Source organism: Lipophrys pholis, assembly GCF_963383615.2.
Source record: "Lipophrys pholis genome assembly, chromosome: 8".
Classification (NCBI taxonomy): domain Eukaryota; kingdom Metazoa; phylum Chordata; class Actinopteri; order Blenniiformes; family Blenniidae; genus Lipophrys; species Lipophrys pholis.
In genome coordinates, this window is record NC_137630.1 from 669,103 (window position 1) to 684,888 (window position 15,786).

Below are 15,786 nucleotides of genomic sequence, written 5' to 3' on the forward strand. Positions count from 1 at the left end.
CCCGTTATCATGACAAACCTTCCATCCTCTTCCCGACCTTCTGATATATGCTCATAGTTTATTGTATTTGATATCAAATGGCCTGACTTGTATGAGGAGAAAAATACATGCCTAAATCCCATCCTTTTTAATTTCACATGCGGATTGACTCGTATCGTTTCTTGAAGGAAGGCTACCTGTGCTTTCTCTTTTTTCAACTTTGACAAACTCTTGCTCCTTTTATTGGACTTAAAACCCCATTCACATTAAATGTAATTATTCTAACCGGATCTCCTTGCATTACATTTTAACAGAAATGAAGTCATTCTTTCCCTCTCGAAAAGTGGTAAGCAGTCCCTCATCAACCAAGTAACAAAACCCCAGAACATGTTTAAGATGGGCATCAAGAACATCGAACATTTTAACAACTTTCCAAACTTCCCACCTTCTGGTCCGGACCTGAGGGAGGACCTCTGTGTCCGGTCTGGATTAGAGAGCATTCTTCTTCGTTTTCCTACTTTGTGTCTTGACCTCCACATTTAGGATTGCATTTTCTACGTCTAGTTCATTTCTTCTGACTACATACCTGGACCCTGAGCTTGACATGTCTTTTCACACCTCATGCTTAATTTTTTAGTTTATTTTTTTAGAACCTCAAATTGGTTTTTGGAATCTCTCCTTTGATGTCCTCCAGTCTCTCTCTCAGGGTCAGGGTCAGGGACAGGACCACCCGCCTCGGTGACCCGGAAGCGGAACTCCCTAAGCAACCTTTTAATTGTCCTCCGGAGACAAAATAGGTCTTCATTGGCTGACTGATTCAAAAAAAAGGGGCGGGGCTTCCATGCCAATATATCTTTTCACTCAGGAAAATTACAAAAATAGAGCAACATCTCTGCAGTTCTCTTGATGCAATAAGGTTTGGTAGTTTGGTAGTTCCCATTCTTTTGTGTCACCTGAACCTGTTGGAGTGAGTTGGCCTTGGGGGGGGGGGGTCAGGTGTCCGTTTGGAGGAGCGGCCAGTTCTCTTTACTCGCCCTGCTGGACGCGACAACAGCAACACACACCGACTTGGAGAAGTAACTTTAATTTGATTGCTGGTTTGGAAATTGTGAAGTGGTCATATGAGAGTAACGCGTTACTGGTCACAATGTATTTAGTCGTACACAATGCACCATTTAAGGTCCATTTTCTCATGATTTTCAGCTGACTGGAGGCTAAAACCATTTCTTGTTACATTTATTCATTTCATATTTACTCGATTTTAGTTTATGATTGTACAGGAATAACCAAACAATAGACTGAGATGAAACTTGGATCCGCACTGGCTGCTGCACAAACATTTCAAGTACTAAGGTAAATTACAGATAACTATTTGGTTCTGCAGTGCATCACTGATGTAAATTGTCAGAATGAGTATAAGGTTATTTATCCATGTATTTATGGAGAAGGGGTGGGATTCAATAAGTTATACTTCTTCCCACTCCTTTGCAGACATGCTTTCTGAGTATATTGGTCTTCGGTCATCATTCACTGTTTGTGTGGTGAAATATCTGAAGAAGTTTACTAATTAGTGCAATTTTCTTAAAGGTAATTAGTACACAAATCTGTGACCAAAAACTTTACATAAAAACACTTGTTTCTTTAATAATCAAGATCTCAGTGAATCTTTCAGGGAAGGTGTATCTCTTTATACTCTTCAATCTGAAGGAATTCTAATATACATTTGATAGTATTAAGATTGGAGCTGCCACACCCTACTACTACATACTACCAAACTTATTGTCTTCGTCACTTTTTAACCAGATACATGTTTTTTTTTTTTAATAACCTGGTAAATGTGTCATGTATTTTTATTATATTGGTCAATAACAAAGAGGAGACATGGAAAACATGCAGGGCTGCCCCTCCAGGACCTCAGTTTGACACCTCTGCTTTAAAGGCTTCTGGAAGATGTCGAGTCTGAACACACACTGCTGGGATGATGCCGTCCTTCCTAAGCAGGGGTGTCCAACCCCGGTCCTGGAGGACCCCTGTCCTGCATGTTTTAGCTCCTCCCTGCTTCACCATACCTGAATCTAATGATGATGTCATCACCAAAGTTGTGAAAAAGCCCAATAAGGAGCCGCTCATTGCAATCAGGTGTGCTGCTACTGGAGGAGCTCCACCTGCAGGACAGGGACCCTGGAGGACCGGGGTCGGGGACCTCTGCTCTAAAGTATGACAGCTTCAGGAGTTTCCTCAACATAAACTGGAGTCGTTAGAGAGATAATGATTATCTATGCAGTGAGAATGAACGAGTCTCCAGCCGAGATAATCCACAAGTCTTGACTAGTGGATCTGTACATGTGAGGTTGGGGGTCTGAACAGCTTCACGGGTAGCTGCAGTACTTACTGGGGAGGAGCGTTTCCGCAGCTGCCTGCAGAAGTCCAACTCTGTGTGAGCGGCGCTGGAGGAAGCAGACGCCTTCACACGCTCGTCGGTGCTGAAGTGGAAGTCTTTAGGCACCGTTGTGGACGGGACCGTCTTCTTTGGGGGTGGTTCTGAAACAAAAGCCATCAGACTTAAAGGCCCCACATTATACAGTTTTTCAACAATTTCTCATCTGTGTCATGCCCCCCCACCAACACTGTATTCAAAGGTAATTTCCCCAAAGCAGCCCCGGTCCTACATCCATGGTAACACCCCCCAAATTCCCTCCCTGACCACCTGAGGGCTCTACAGACCGTTGGTTCTTCTAAAAAGGATCTGCACAATGGGGATCAGCTTTGATCGCTGTTTAAGCATTTTTTGTTTTTGTTGATTTTTAGTGCTTTGCAGGGTTTATATTGTTGCTTTTAGCCTCTAATGTTGCAGCACTTTGAGAATTAGGAGTTTAAAGTGCAATACAGATGTATTGAAGATTTAGAAAATACCAAGCGGGATGTTATTGAAAGGTTTTCAGCAGGGCTCCACAAGCCCGGCCTGCGCAGATGTTTGAGCGGAAGCAGTGCTGCGCACAGTCTCAAGGTTGTTCTAAAGCTCACTCACTGCCAACCAGCGCTGCCTTGAAGCTGGCCTCGTTCTTCTTGCGATGCAGAGCCACTTTTCTCTGGAGGCTCTTGATGCGCTGCAGCTCCCGTTCTTCAGAAGTACTGTGCCTGGATAGAAACAGTTCAAACCACAAGCTGAATCAACCCCAGCAACTTCCACAGCTACAACATCTTTCAGGTCACATCTCACTAAGTCGTTCTGTCATCAGACAAACGCCGTGTGAACAGCCACACCTCAAGCTGTGCCTCTCCCTCTGAGCAGGAGGTCAAAGGTCAAGTTCCCTTCACTGAAACCTACAGATACAGCTAATTCTCTCACATTGACACGGTCGTTGGCATAACGAGCTGCACAGACCTGCTGGGCCAGTGATCATGACTTACTGCGTCAGCATGAGGGGAGCCCCCGCTGCAGCGGCGCTGCCCCGACCCGCTGCAGCGGCGCTGCCCCGACCCGCTGCAGCGGCGCTGCCCCGACCCGCTGCAGCGGCGCTGAAAGCTGCATGCGACACTGGCCCGGCTCTAGGGTCTATTGAAAAAGTCCAGTCTTGAACAGATTTCACTACAGTGAGCCGGAGCACATTAGTGAGACACAATCACTTACTCTTTGCGTTTTTTTGATGGAGGTGCAGAGGAGCCGCCAGCCGTGTGACGTTTAGAAACCCTGAATTCAAAAGAAAAAAAATTATATTATACTGCATGTCCCATGTTTCTGTTTCCCACAATACAACATGACAGCACCAACCGTTAACACTGTCAGTTTGACAAAGTGAGTGTGTGTGTGTGTGTGTGTGTGTCTGTGTACTGTACCTGCGTGGCTGCGCAGGGTCTGGGTTAGTGGGACTCCTCTTTCGTACTGCACCGGTGCCAGTCCGACTCTCCGCTCCCCAGGAGGACACCAGGTTTGGAGGAGGTGCAGAGGCAGCAGGACCTGGTGAACAGTCACACCGGGATCACAAACTCAGAACATGATCAAGAGCAACGTCAAGAGGCGGGGAAAAAACAATACCAGAGTTCTGAGCCACTTCAACATGAGGGTCGGGAGCCGCCAGGACGCCGCTGGTCACCGGCTCGGGAGCCGCCACTACGCCGCTGGTCACCGGCTCGGGAGCCGCCACGACGCCACTGGTCACCGGCTCGGGAGCCGCCACGACGCCACTGGTCACCGGCTCAGATTTCAGAGTCGTAAAATCCGGATGAGAGCGGTTTTCTGCTCAGGAGAGGGAAACAGATTTACACATTTTGACCTTGAGGAAAACCAACTCTCCTGCAGGGATAACATCCGTGGAGTGGAACACGACATTTTGGGTTTCCACTGCAAAAGTTGTGGATGGAACCAAAATAACTAAAGGGTTACGCTATTCCGTCACTATGGAGCAGCCTCCGCTCCACCCGAGAGACCCGCAGTGCCCTTCACTATGGAGCACTATGTTCCGTGAAGTCCCCCCACACCTTCCTGGTGTGTTTCTCCAGGTTCCACCAGAAGGAGGCCGCGCTGCACAGGGCCAAGAACCGCGAGCTGAAGTTCCAGGATAACGCCATCAGGATCTACCAGGATCTCAGCGCAGCCCTCGCTGAAAAACAGGCAGCTTTTAGCGGCGTGAAGCAGGCCCTGTACCGGAGGAACGTCCGCTTCCACCAGCTCCACCAGGCCCGGCTGCCCAGCTTTGACAGGGACTCCACGCTCCCCTTTGACTCGCCAGAGGAAGCCCAGAAGGTCTAAGACCAGAGGTTCAATGAGGACTAGAAGACTTGCATCCTCCTGCCTGAAACTCTTCACAGATCACCGCGAGGTCCGTAAACTTCGTAACTCAAGGACGGTGAGTTGGTCTTTAGATGTGGATTCTCTCCGCCAGCGGCTCCACCGACCCCAGCTGTGGAGGTTTGTTGTTTTTACCCCCCTACCCTCGCTGATGTCGAATGCTGGTCTTACTTCTATTATTCACCAATGCATATCTTAAACAGATCACCCCCTCGTACAGATGTAACACGTCCCTGTTTGGATTAGTTTTTTTTAATTATCATTTCCTTCTGTACTACTATGATCAGTGCAGCGCTGGTATTTTGAGGGGTAGGTTGAGCCCTGTCGGCTAAAAGGTACAGAAGCCGTTAAGCCCATCTAACAACGTTCAGGTCATCGTCAGACTTTATGTATGGAACAGGGAGCGTGGATCCATGGCGCTCGCTCTCCACAGAATCAATCTCTTCCTTTTCACCAGTACACCACTCATACAGTAGAATAGATTACTTTATTGATAGAGCCCCTCTTCCACTTGTCACAAAAGCAGAATACTCCACTACAGTTGAATCAGATCACACGCCGGTGTTATTAGAGGTGGTATTTCTTCTTAATAATCTAGACCACCCCCATGGAAGTTAGACAAAACCTTACTGGCTGATAATACCTTCTGTGACATGATAAATAAAATAACTGACAACTTTCTACAATTTAATAAAAAAGAGAATGTCTCCCCTTCACTACTGTGGGAAACACTTAAAGCTGTAATACGAGGTGAAATAATGGCACACTCATAAGATGCTGCAACTTAAAGAGAATCAGCTAATTAGTTCAACACAGTAGATGTTCAGTACTCCATCTCTCCCTCCCCTGAACTCTATAAAATAAAGATTGACCTTCAAACTCAATACAGTTTGTTATCAACTGAAAAGACAGAGCGACCTGTACTCAAATCATGTGGCTACTTTTATGAACATGACGAGAGAACTGGATGCTTTCTGACACACCAAATCAAATGCTGCTCCGCCGCTCAAACTCCCCAGATTAAAACTCCCCAGATTAAAACTCCCCAGATTAAAACTCCCCAGATTAAATTAACCATTGATCCTCAAACCATAAGCCAAACATTCACCATGTACTACTCACATTTATACACTTCAGCAGTCTATTGGCACCCTCCATACATGCGGGACATAAAATGGGGAATGAGCTCCCACTCCACCCACCCACTCATCTCCTCCCTCTTCTCCGTTCCCGGGTGGTGGTGGTGTCAGTCTGAGCACCGTCACCCAGATCACATTGACCCATTAAGAACCTTCCTGCAGGTGGAGAGCCCACAGGAAGGTGGAGAGCCCACAGGAAGGTGAAGAGCCCACAGGAAGGTGGAGAGCCCACAGGAAGGTGGAGAGCCCACAGGAAGGTGAAGAGCCCACAGGAAGGTGGAGAGCCCACAGGAAGGTGGTGCCCGGCGTGGGATATGAACCCTCTACCTTGAGACCGAGAGTCTCCTGCTCTACCAGCTGAGCTGGACGGGGGACATGAACCCTCTACCTTGAGACCGAGAGTCTCCTGCTCTACCAGCTGAGCTGGACGGGGTCCACAAGCTCCCATTCCAACAAACTGAAATTGTAAACACGATAATGGTAAAGTCCTAGCCCCGACGGCTACCCAGTTGAAGTCTTCAAAAAATCTGCTGACAAATTGTCAACAATTTTACTTGATATGTTCAATGACTCACTGTCCCGTGGGACACTGCCTGAAACTCTGGAGCATCAGCACAGCTGACAGAATGCAGTTGGTATCGCCCCTTCTCTCTTTTGAACAGTGACGTGAAGCTCTCAGCCAAGGCTCTGGCCTTACGCTTACAAACCACAAGGTGTGATGGAATCTCTGATGACCAAACAGGTTCTATTTCAGGACCACACTCATTTACAAATATTCAACGACTCCTAAATAATTTACTCTCCTGCATCTAGTGCGGTCCCTGAGGTTATTTCATTAGACGCAGAGATGGGATGGTAAGAACACGAGATTGCGTTTAGAAGTTCTTCAGAGGCCAAAACTTCACTATTACTACTGGGCTGCCAACGTTCAGAAAGTTCTGTACTGGCTTTACACCCCTGATGCTGACTGGTGCCATCTGGAAAACTTATCTTGTATCTCAACATCCCCTAAAGCCTTGGTCACTTCCAGTCTTCTCCTCACTATTTCAAAGTAAACAAATAACCCGGTCGTCATCAACTCGCTCAGAATATGGTTTCAATTACAGCAAACATTTTCTGAATACAAGTCCTTTATGTAATAACCACGTCTTTCCTCCAGCAGACTCTGCCTTCTCTAACTGGCAGAGACTAGGCATCTGTGAATTTAAAGATATGTACATTAATGGCTCATTTGCAAACTTTGGGAGGCTTCATCTGTGTGACAGGTCTTTAAAGTCCAGTTTATTAAGGTACTTTCAAATCCGGCACCTTCTTCAGTGTCAGGACCCTAATTTCAACACCGGGTGTCGACGATATGTTAAAAATCCCTTCTAACTCCAAAAGCCTCATTTGGAGAATAAATGACCATATAGCGTCCCTCAATACTTCGTCTCTTATGAAGATGAGGAGTGGCTGGGAAACTGAGCTCAGGGAGGACATGGAGGGATCCTGGCATTCTGCATTCCAGTGAATGAAGGATAGCTCTTCATGTGCAAAGCTTAACATCATACAACTCAGTTTTACACCAGGTCCACTTATCGAAAACAAAACTAGCTCGAATATACCCAAACATAAATGTCATTATTCACCTGCTAACCTACCCCACATGTTCTGGACGGGTCCTGCCCAGGCAACGTATTGGGCTATAATCTTTAAAACACCGTCAGAGGCACATAATACTGTCCATTCTTTTTTGTATTCACTTACCATATCTAATATAACTGGCTGTGGTTTTCATTGGGTGTACCAGGTGTTCAAGGGGGTGCTGTCTGTCTGTTCAGTTGTGTATGCACAAAAAATGGAACTATAGAGCTCAACATATGTAAAGTATTTCTGCATCACAGCTTCTCCCAAAAATATGGAAAGAACTGTGGAAGTTGCGGCTGCTAAGAAAAGAAAACAAAGTGGTTACGTCAACAGAGGATTCCTAAGGCCTGGACGACTGTTTCCACGTCACACATCTGCAGGTCCCCATCCCGCATCCATCAGAATGGAGGAACCACAGCAGGCCTGGGGGGCTTCACCGCTCCGTTCAGGCACATTTCACTGAGCCCCGTAAACCGCTGGTGAGAAGACGTGAACTGGTTGTTGGTGGCGGGGAGGGGAGGGGGCTTACCGAACCACTGGTCATCGCAGCCTAAATCCAGAAGTTCCTCGAAGTTCACAACGTGTGACGGGGCGTCAAATTCGTACCGCTCCGAGTCACTTTCAGCCATTTTCAGACGTCGTTCAGGAACCACCTGAACAGAGCAGCTGGTAACGTCACCGCCTGGTGCCACACTCTGCGTGGAACAAACAAACAAACAAACAACTTTACTCTGCGTGGAACAAACAAAGAAACAAACAAACTTTACTCTGCGTGTAACAAACAAACAAACTTTACTCTGCGTGTAACAAACAAACAAACAAACTTGACTCTGCGTAACAACCAAACAAACAACTTTACTCTGCGTGTAACAACCAAACAAACTTTACTCTGCGTGTAACAACCAAACAAACAACTTTACTCTGCGTGTAACAACCAAACAAACAACTTTACTCTGCGTGTAACAACCAAACAAACAACTTTACTCTGCGTGTAACAACCAAACAAACCAACACTTTACCCTCCGTAACGCTTCGTTAGAAGAAGCTAACTGAGCCGTGAAGAAACAAACCAGCCGCGGCTACATGCTACTAGCCGCTAGCGGCTACTAACCTACGAGTTGTGTAAACTCCGGGAGGACAGAGGTTCTTGTTCGCGCAAAATGAAGAAAATAGAAGCCACAAGCTCACCCACAGCGTCTGCTTCCACGGAGAACAACAGCCTGGCCGACACGGTAACAACAGCTCGCGAACAACACACCGAGCGTCTTGAGCGCGCGGACGTTAAGTTGGCTTTTGAACGGTCCGCTCTTTGAATCAGCCAATCAGCGAGCAGGTCACTGCTCATTGGCTCATCACGCTATTTTACCCAGAATGCATTTGGCAGGAGAAGCCGGAGGAGGAAACACACAGTGGTGAGTAAAACTCTGAAATATTAGCGTCATTGTTCAACAGAGTGCAGTTTTAAGAGTATTTTAGGCCAGTATATAGTTTTTAAAATGTTGTTATGAGGTTGATATTTCAAGAACATGCTAACTTAAACATTTGTTCTGAGGTTTTCATGAGATCTAAATGTTCTAGTGTAAATCTAACAGTGTTCATGTACATTTATATTTGCTGCTGAGGGGAAAGATCCTGTTTAAAACTATTTAACTTGACTGAGAGGTGAAGGTTCTACTGGCCATAGTGTTTTGTCTCAATTACACTATAGTGTTCTACCCGTTCTACTGGAGGTTCTACTGGTTCTACTGGAGGTTCTACTGGTTCTACTGGAGGATGCTGTGGATTCAAACTAACATCATGCACTATTGTAATCCAGGACTCCTGAGGAACCTGAAGCCTGGTCCAGAGGAGAAGAGGAACTCCTCCAGATGAGGAGTGAGGATTGTTTTTAATGCTTGAATTATTACATGTATATATTTTATTCATACAGTTAATAACTTACTGAACTGGTAGTGTGTCTTTCTTTTTGTTCTATGTTCTCCTCATAGACCTCATAGTTGTTGAAATTCACCCGAGTCATTTTCTTCTTTAAAGCAGCATTACATTGTTTATCAAATAACACAGAACAATGTTAAGTTCTATATTTTACAGTCATAAACAATCATTTACAGTCTGTTGATCTCGCTGTCTTTAGTCATCTATCTCCATATATTTACACATGTCTAGAGAACATGAGTAGAGAACATGTCTAGAGAACATGTCTAGAGAACATGTCTAGAGAACATGAGTAGAGAACATGACTAGAGAACATGACTAGAGAACATGACTCCATGAGGAGAGCTTCCTGTCTAGATGTGGTTCTGCTCTCTGAGGTCTGCAGGTCGTTCTTCAGCAGCAGGGAGTTGGACAGTGAGTCTCGCTAGCACATCACTTCCTGCCAGGTCCCTCTGGGCGTCCTCACTGTCACCTGGTCGTCTCCACCATCATCCCTGGACCTTCCTCCTCCTCCCTGGACCTTCCTCCTCCTCCCTGGATCTTCCTCCTCCTCCCTGGACCTTCCTCCACCTCCCTAGACCTTCCTCCTCCTCCCTAGACCTTCCTCCTCCTCCCTAGACCTTCCCCCTCTCCCTGGACCTTCCTCCTCCTCCACCTCCATGATGTCACCCTCTGCCACACTCAGACAGCAACCAGAGGACGTCTCTCCAGGCTCTCAGAAAGACGGAGCACCAGCAGGTTTGACCTGGTTCTGTTGGGTTTCATCCTGCCTGTCAGTTAAAATTCACATGGAAAACATTTGATATATTTTGATGTAATCATGAATCAGAAGTTATTATTTCCTTCGTGTTCATGATTGTGATTATTGAGATAAAGCAGGTTGCCAGTACAGTGATATAATAACAACTGTGTACTGCAGGCATGGATATAGTACTTCCTCTGTCCCCCATCAGAAAGTATTTGGTGGATACAGTACTTCCTCTGTCACCCAGCAGAAAGTACCTGGTGGATACAGTACTTCCTCCATCACCCAGCAGAAAGTACCTGGTAGATACAGTACTTACTCTGTCACCCAGCAGAAGGTACCTGGTAGATACAGTACTTCCTCTGTCACCCATCAGAAAGTACCTGGTAGATACAGTTCTTCCTCTGTCACCCAGCAGAAAGTACCTGGTAGATACAGTACTTACTCTGTCACCCAGCAGAAAGTACTTGGTAGATACAGTACTTCCTCCATCACCCAGCAGAAAGTACCTGGTGGATACAGTACTTCCTCTGTCACCCAGCAGAAAGTACCTGGTGGATACAGTACTTCCTCTGTCACCCATCAGAAAGTACCTGGTGGATACAGTACTTCCTCTGTCACCCATCAGAAAGTACCTGGTGGATACAGTACTTCCTCTGTCACCCAGCAGAAAGTACCTGGTAGATACAGTACTTACTCTGTCACCCAGCAGAAAGTACTTGGTAGATACAGTACTTCCTCCATCACCCAGCAGAAAGTACCTGGTAAATACAGTTCTTCCTGTGTCACCCAGCAGAAAGTACCCAGCTGGTACCAGTACTTGCTGGTACATGGAGGATCTGTGCAGGACAAGAGCATCCTGCACAGATCCCCAGTTGTCAATGTACATGTCAATAAACCTCATATATTATAGAGTATTTTTTAACCACAGGAAAGTTTCTACCTTGCTGACATGTTTCAGCTTCATCTGTAGTCTTCCTCAGAGCGTCATCTGGTTGTGATGAGGTGTTGGTCTTTATCAGGTGACCGGCCAGATGACCCTCTGAGGAAGACTCCAGATGAAGCTGAAACATGTCAGCAAGGTAGAATCTTCCCTGTGGTTAAAAAATACTCTATAATATATGAGGTTAGAAAGAACTTTAGAATTTCAAAAAACAGTCATTATTCTATATACATAATGTTTCTAACTTGTGTTTTTACTGTTGTAGGTTCTGCTGAAGTTTATTAAATAAAGTTTCCTTTATCTTCTGCTTGATATCTTTCTTTACTCGACAGTATAAGCCATGTGTGTATTTATGTATTTACTCTCACACAGTATAAGCCATTTATGTATTTATTCTAAAGATAAATTACAGCTAATGATTGGAGTGATTAACTGTAGGATGGATATTAGACAAATGTAATAGAGTACATATTAATGACAACAAGCAGCAGGAATGTGAAAAGCTGGTTACTTAATTTAATAAACATCAGGGATCTTCAGTAAAACAGTAAAATACTTGTTTGTAGTAGTAGAACATTTCTGATCAGCTGCTTTCATTGTTCAAGGAGAGGAAGAGTAAAATAAAGGCTCATAGGAGGTAGAAGTAATAGTAACACTGTCCTATACACAGAACTATACACTGTACTTTACACAGTACTGTACATTGTACTATACACAGTACTGTACATTGTACTATACACGGTACAATACACTGTAATATACACAGCATGTATGTGACAGAAATGGAACTATTTTACAATAATGTTCTAAAGTTTAGATCATCATATCAAATATCAGGTACAAATCACCTTCCTGCTGAACTAGAGAGGCAACTTGTTCCTCCTCTTCCTCCTCCTCTTCCTCCTCCTCCTCCTCCTCCTCCTCCTCCTCAGCTTCAGGGTCCTTCATCCAGCCATGACAGCCACCGCGTCATCAAGTACTCGTGTTCCAATTCTCCTTTAACGCCAATGCGTCCTCGTAAATTTGCATTTCCGCACTTCCGAGGACGCCTTGCAGGTAGTTACTCGTGACGTAGGCGAGTCACACTGGCGCTCTCAGAATTGGAAAACGGCCATACACTAGACGCCGCGCAGCCTGTCTCCGCCCACCGCTCTGCCGCCATCTTGAGAGGGGCAAGTCTGACCCGTCAGCCTAAACTAGTCTATGTGACCGCCATGTGTTTTCTGAAGAAAACCAGGCAAATATACATTTACATGACTGTGAAGAATCATTGCTTTCATTTTTAATTTATTTAATTAAGAATTATTTCATTTATTTATTTATTGATTGATTTATTTAATGTAGCATACTAATAGAAAGTCTAGAGAGGACATGGAAGCAGTTTGCAGACGGGACATTGGGACGCTGTCCTCTCCTTTTAGAGCAACATGATGGAGCCATGACAACAATATGGAAAGTCTTTATTTACACACAATGGGACATTTATGTACAATGAACATGTACATTATAAAGGTATTACTTTTTTGTGGAACAAATTTAGATTTTTTATAACATATTTACACACAATAACATATTTACCTATTATACTTCATTTATTTTTACATAGTTACCTTTAATATTACATGGAAAATACTAGTTAGATATTTACCTATTACATATTTATTTATTGTGACACATTTATCTATTATTCCATATTATATGACATATTCTCTTCCAGCTCTTCAGTTATTAGATGTTTCCCTCTCAGTTCCTCCAGAAGACCCCCCACTGTGCTCTTTGCCCTCCGTTCTCCATCTCTTCATTCCTCTCCTCTCTTCTCAGACTCTCCACCTCGGCCATGGCTTCACTGAGTCTGGCTGTCAGAGCATCAGGACATGTGGGCAGTGATAGGAGAGGTCCTAGTGAGGACCAGATGGACATGTTGCTCACAGCCAGACAGAACTTCCTACTGGGATCAGGCTGAGGTTCTCCTGCTAGAACAGGCGGGGAACAGAACACTGACTGGTTCTGAGACACTCATTTCTTTTGAAATGTAATCTTCTCCACACTGTAACTAAAATAGCCTCCGTCAGATGAACCCAATAGACCTTGATATTGTTGTTGTTGTTTGAGGGCGAGCTTCAGCCAGGGACTAGAGAGAACCACGGCTCCAGCTCATCTATGTCCCAAGTTAATGTTATCTGAGCTAAACACAACGACAACAACAATAAATATGTTTGTCCTCCCTGTGGAAGGTAATCCCACGCTGTCCATTGTCCTCATTGTCTCTGTTTGTACAACCAAAAGCAGAACAGTGATGCGGTATCGTTACTGAAGTCCTGACAAATGCCCCTCCCAAGATGGCGGACGCACTGACGTATGTTCCTGCCAGACATGAGGCTCTAGTGTATATGTCTATGGTCTAGTGTATATATGTCTATGGTCTGTAGAGTATGTGTCTATGGTCTAGTGTATATATGTCTATGGTCTGTAGAGTATGTGTCTATGGTCTAGTGTATATGTGTCTATGGTCTAGTGTATATGTGTCTATGGTATATGGGGTCCAGGGCCTTGTTCAGGGCGTCATGGTGGGGGTCCAGGGCCTTGTTCAGGGCGTCGTGGTGGGGGTCCAGGGCCTTGTTCAGGGCGTCGTGGTGGGGGTCCAGGGCCTTGTTCAGGGCGTCGTGGTGGGGGTCCAGGGCCTTGTTCGGGGGGTCGTGGTGGGGCTCCAGGGCCTTGTTCGGGGCGTCGTGGTGGGGCTCCAGGGCCTTGTTCGGGGCGTCGTGGTGGGGGTCCAGGGCCTTGTTCGGGGGGTCGTGGTGGGGCTCCAGGGCCTTGTTCAGGGCGTCGTGGTGGGGGTCGTGGTGGGGGTCCAGGGCCTTGTTCAGGGCGTCGTGGTGGGGGTCCAGGGCCTTGTTCGGGGCGTCGTGGTGGCGGTCCAGGGCCTTGTTTAGGGTGTCGTGGTGGGGGTCCAGGGCCTTGTTCAGGGCGTCGTGGTGGCGGTCCAGGGCCTTGTTTAGGGTGTCGTGGTGGGGGTCCAGGGCCTTGTTTAGGGCGTCGTGGTAGGGGTCCAGGGCCTTGTTCAGGGCGTCGTGGTGGGGGTCCAGGGCCTTGTTCAGGGCGTCGTGGTGGGGGTCCAGGGCCTTGTTCGGGGGGGGGTGGAGCAGTGGAGGTCTGATGTTCCTGCAGACTCCCAGAATAACAAGAAGAAAGTTGGGCTGGGACGTCAGCCAGCTACTGAAAAAAATGCTTGCTCAGCAGGAGAGTTCATACTTGAAGAAGTTGTCGTACTTGCAGCCATACCCCCTCACAGCAGACCACGCCCTCTCACAACAGGCCACGCCCTCTCACAACAGGCCACGCCCCCTCACAGAAGGCACACGACTGTGAAGCAGCGTTTTCACTTCAGTAGTAATAGTTAATTTGGTCAACCAAATACACGATGCAAAACACCCTTTTCATCTGGTTTGAAATGTTTTCAGAGACATTCAATGAACTGTTCCAGGAACTAAAGAGAACGTCTGTGTCCCGGCCGCCATGTTGCTCTGCTTTTAATGCAGGGGGGGGTGTGTTCAGGTGCATCACCGATGCATGTTGTTCAGCAGGACCCCGGAGTGGAGAACGTTCTTCTTGTTGGAGCTGTGGAGCCCTGATGTTCTCAGCTGTGGAGCCCTGATGTTCTCAGCTGTGGAGCCCTGATGTCCTCAGCTGTGGAGCCCTGATGTTCTCAGCTGTGGAGCCCTGATGTCCTCAGCTGTGGAGCCCTGATGTCCTCAGCTGTGGAGCCCTGACTCCAGTCAGTCTTCAGCTCTATAAAGTTTGATGGAGTCCCGCCACAAACTCCTGGTAGCTCGGCTCTGAAAATGAAAGATGTCAACAGTCTTCTTAAATAAGACCTCGGGCTCGGCTTGACCTGTGGACGTTTTGCAACCAAGCAACCAAGCAAGCAACCAAGCAACCAACCAAGCAACCAAGCAACCAAGCAATCACAGTGGGTCCCAGACCTGCGTCAGGATCAATGAAGGCGTGTCTGATCAGGAAGTCCAGAACCACCATGGCAGAGTTTGGTTTGAAGTCGTCAGTGACCAGCAGCTCTTTGACCTGAAACATCAGAAGGAACAACTGACCTCACATCATGATCAATCATGGTGATCCAGATCAATCACTTCGATCCAGATCAATCATGGTGATCCAGATCAATCATGGTGATCCAGATCAATCATGGTGATCCAGATCAATCACCGTACACACGAAAAATGGACAATCATGACAGAATTTTTGTTTCATTCACACACACACACACACACACACACACACACACACACACACACACACACACACACACACACACACACACACACACACACACACACACACACACACACACACACACACACACACACACACACACACAGTGTATGCTCAGCGTTCAGTATGGGTCCAGTATGTGTTCTTTGACTGTTCAGTGTTCAATGTGTTTTCAGTGTATGTTTAGCGTTCAGTGTTGAATGTGTGTTTAGTGTTCAGTATGTGTTCAGTGTGTGTCCAGTGTGTGTCCAGTGTGTGTTCAGGGTATGTTCAGTGTGTGTTCAATGTGTTTTCACGGTGTGTTCAGTGTGTATTCAGTGTTTGTTCAGTGTGTGTTCCGTAT

At 46.3% G+C, this 15,786-nt stretch overlaps 2 protein-coding genes and 1 long non-coding RNA gene across 4 annotated transcripts in view; 1 reads left to right on the forward strand and 2 right to left on the reverse strand.

The window, feature by feature from the left end:
- tpx2 (TPX2 microtubule nucleation factor) overlaps nucleotides 1-15,786 on the reverse strand; it is a 475,192-nt gene that overhangs the window by 11,563 nt on the left and 447,843 nt on the right. The window contains exons 2-8 of one of the 2 annotated variants that reach the window (XM_080468896.1): nucleotides 8,722-8,890; nucleotides 8,063-8,228; nucleotides 4,016-4,216; nucleotides 3,817-3,937; nucleotides 3,611-3,670; nucleotides 3,008-3,117; nucleotides 2,372-2,520 (exon numbers count right to left, since the gene is read on the reverse strand). In XM_080468896.1, coding sequence (XP_080325022.1) covers nucleotides 2,372-2,520; nucleotides 3,008-3,117; nucleotides 3,611-3,670; nucleotides 3,817-3,937; nucleotides 4,016-4,216; nucleotides 8,063-8,162 — 741 coding nt within the window. In that variant the 5' untranslated portion in view covers nucleotides 8,163-8,228; nucleotides 8,722-8,890. Of the gene's footprint in view, nucleotides 1-2,371; nucleotides 2,521-3,007; nucleotides 3,118-3,610; nucleotides 3,671-3,816; nucleotides 3,938-4,015; nucleotides 4,217-8,062; nucleotides 8,229-8,721; nucleotides 8,891-15,786 lie in introns of those variants that run through there. The other variant, XM_080468897.1, reaches the window with a different exon arrangement.
- LOC308113020 lies at nucleotides 8,907-11,461 on the forward strand. The gene is made up of 3 exons (XR_013935522.1): nucleotides 8,907-8,945; nucleotides 9,350-9,408; nucleotides 9,846-11,461. It is a non-coding gene; the product is annotated as an uncharacterized lncRNA (long non-coding RNA).
- tpk2 (thiamin pyrophosphokinase 2) overlaps nucleotides 12,606-15,786 on the reverse strand; it is a gene marked incomplete at its 5' end in the record, with an annotated part of 86,523 nt that continues 83,342 nt past the window's right edge. The window contains 2 exons of the mRNA XM_080469694.1: nucleotides 12,606-14,992; nucleotides 15,140-15,236. Coding sequence (XP_080325820.1) covers nucleotides 14,946-14,992; nucleotides 15,140-15,236 — 144 coding nt within the window. The 3' untranslated portion in view covers nucleotides 12,606-14,945. The remainder of the gene's footprint in view (nucleotides 14,993-15,139; nucleotides 15,237-15,786) is intronic.